Genomic DNA, 2,404 nt, shown 5'->3' on the forward strand with positions numbered 1-2,404 from the left:
CCCCCCCCCCCCCCCCCCCCCCCCCAACAACACTATCTGACTTTTTACTGGGTATCATGTTGAACATTTCTAATGTCTAAATAATTGCTGAAAGCATTTCAAGTTTTGCGTTTGAGTTTGTAACGTTCCAAAATTTTAAATTTCCTTTTTTCTCCATTTTAACTTATATCATTAGGCCTATCAGTATCGGTAGATCTAATAGTGACATGTTTAAATATCTTGTTTTGTCCACATCACAGTGAAACCCCAAAAATATGAAATTTACAGTAATGTGATTAGCAATAAACTAACTAGGTGTATAATTTTTTTCTGCCAACCGATTCATTATTTATCTGAGAAATCCACTCTACATAGCAATGCCAACCATTCGTGTAACAATAATTACCTCTGAAGCTGACACAGCTCCATCCAGGTCCTGTTTGTTTGCCAGAACCAGCACGGGCACCCCCTGGTTCTCCGCCGAGCGGCTGATCCGATGGAGCTCCACCTTGGCCTCCTCCATGCGCTCTGGCTCGGCTGCGTCCACCACGAACACCAGCCCGTCGGTCCTCCGGGTGTACGACTTCCAGAGGGGCCGAAGTTTGTCCTGGCCGCCGACATCCCACACCTGGAACGTGGTGCTGTTGGTTTTCGAGTTGCCCATGGGCACTTTAATCCGCTCCATGTTGAAGCCTTTGGTGGGGATCGTCTCAACAAACTCCCGTAGCTTGAGTCTGTAGAGGAGGGAAGTTTTCCCTGCGGAGTCCAAGCCGATTACCACGACGTGGAGAGACTGGAAGCTGGGGAGGAACGTGCTGTTCGGGGCAATTTCTGTTAACTGGTTCCCCATGTTTAGGTCCTGTTAAGTGGATATTCCTTCTAACTTTGGTTTGGTTCCGTTGAACTCCCACTATCTCACAGTCGTCCTGGGTCCTTGTCTTCACTTGCTCTCTGTGTCCTCGGCAAATGAAGTGTCTGGAGCCGAGGAGGAGGAGCCGGTTTGGCTGGAGAACAGTTCACACTCCTGGCCTCACTTCAAAGGCTGGTGCGGCTGTAGTCACTGAGGGCAATGGGGGGGGGGGGATAGGAAAACATGAGTAAGCTATTTTAACAAGGCTGACAGTAATTAAACTAAGTTAGCTGAGATTTAAGATGCGTTTTTTCACTTTAGAAAGACTGAACTGTTTATATTAAACTATATACTTGGTTTTGTGAAACAGCAGGTTAAACTTTTACAAAGCTTTTGTTCTGACAGACTATACAGTGAATGGTGAGCCTGTATTTGCAAGGCAGAAGGCATTGTTTTTCAGTTTCTAGCTTCCCCTGCACAGAACTGGAAAAACAGCCCCCAGCGGCTGTTCTGGCTTTTGGTAGCGTCAACTTATGCTAATGCTAGGTAACGTTACTTAACGTTAACGCTTGTAAAACACGGGCTCAAACACGAGCAAAAGAAAACTGAAAATGAGACAATTGTAGTTAAACAAGTTACAATTTAGTTCCGGAGAAAAAAATGAACAAAATAAGTAGCTGTTTTATCCTTCACTTTATAGTGTGCATCGCGGCGGAAGGACTCAAAGGAATGTTCTCGGTTGTCAGCCAAGCTCCAACAAAGTGGACACACGCAACGCTAGGTTGTCGGTGTTGGTGTAAAAAATGTAATATAGCTCACCTGTCGAAACTTCCAAGCTCGCAAAACTAGTGAACATTGTTGCAGTCCGACGAATTTGCGAACAGTATCCAAGTTTCAACGTCTATTTAATCCCTGTAATCGCCCTCAAAGCCGGGTCGTGCAGCTACGGCGTTGGTCCGACGACGACTGGCAACAGGCGACGTGCAGCGCCTTTAACTGTCTAATGTACGGAGCTGGGAAAAGCACGCGCAACCCCCGCTGCTGACGTAACAGCAGCGGGCTGGACCACGGTGGGCGGGGCGGAGAGAGAGGACATCCCTAGTTCTTTAACTGTCTATGGTCTGTACTTTGAGGCTGTAGTATTCATAGACAGTTAAAGAAAGGTAGTATTACAGTATGCTACTTTCTCTGTGACTGTCGTCATTTTCTGCACAGGGTTAAATCCACTTATGGTTGAATGTTTTCAGACTTTAACAATCATTTAAATATGCTTTATATTCAATCACAATTCAAAATTCTGTTGAATTTGATCTATGCTTGTATGCTGCAGTAGAAGAAGTCGTAGTAGTATTTATACCTTTGGGGGAAAACTAACAATGGCATGGTAAAAAAAACTCAATTACAAGTAAGTTAAGACTCTTACTTAATAATAATAACGTATACTTTATGAATCTCACAAGGGGAAATTACAATTTACACTCTGTTGTTACACACAGGCCTGAACTACACACACATGCTCAGTACCTATACACGCACTAATGGAGAGATGTCAGAGTGTGTGTGTGTGTGTGTGTG

At 44.6% G+C, this 2,404-nt stretch overlaps 1 protein-coding gene and 1 long non-coding RNA gene across 3 annotated transcripts in view; one reads left to right on the top strand and one right to left on the bottom strand.

The window, feature by feature from the left end:
• LOC116702603 (ADP-ribosylation factor-like protein 4D) overlaps positions 1 to 2,404 on the bottom strand; it is a 9,785-nt gene that overhangs the window by 2,052 nt on the left and 5,329 nt on the right. Inside the window, exon 3 of one of the 2 annotated variants that reach the window (XM_032536920.1) lies at positions 386 to 862. In XM_032536920.1, coding sequence (XP_032392811.1) covers positions 386 to 829 — 444 coding nt within the window. In that variant the 5' untranslated portion in view covers positions 830 to 862. Of the gene's footprint in view, positions 1 to 385; positions 883 to 2,404 lie in introns of those variants that run through there. The other variant, XM_032536919.1, reaches the window with a different exon arrangement.
• Positions 863 to 1,052, top strand: LOC116702613 (uncharacterized). Its single transcript, XR_004335208.1, has 2 exons — positions 863 to 902; positions 952 to 1,052. It is a non-coding gene; the product is annotated as an uncharacterized LOC116702613 (long non-coding RNA).

This window comes from Etheostoma spectabile, chromosome 15 (assembly GCF_008692095.1).
Source record: "Etheostoma spectabile isolate EspeVRDwgs_2016 chromosome 15, UIUC_Espe_1.0, whole genome shotgun sequence".
Taxonomy (NCBI): domain Eukaryota; kingdom Metazoa; phylum Chordata; class Actinopteri; order Perciformes; family Percidae; genus Etheostoma; species Etheostoma spectabile.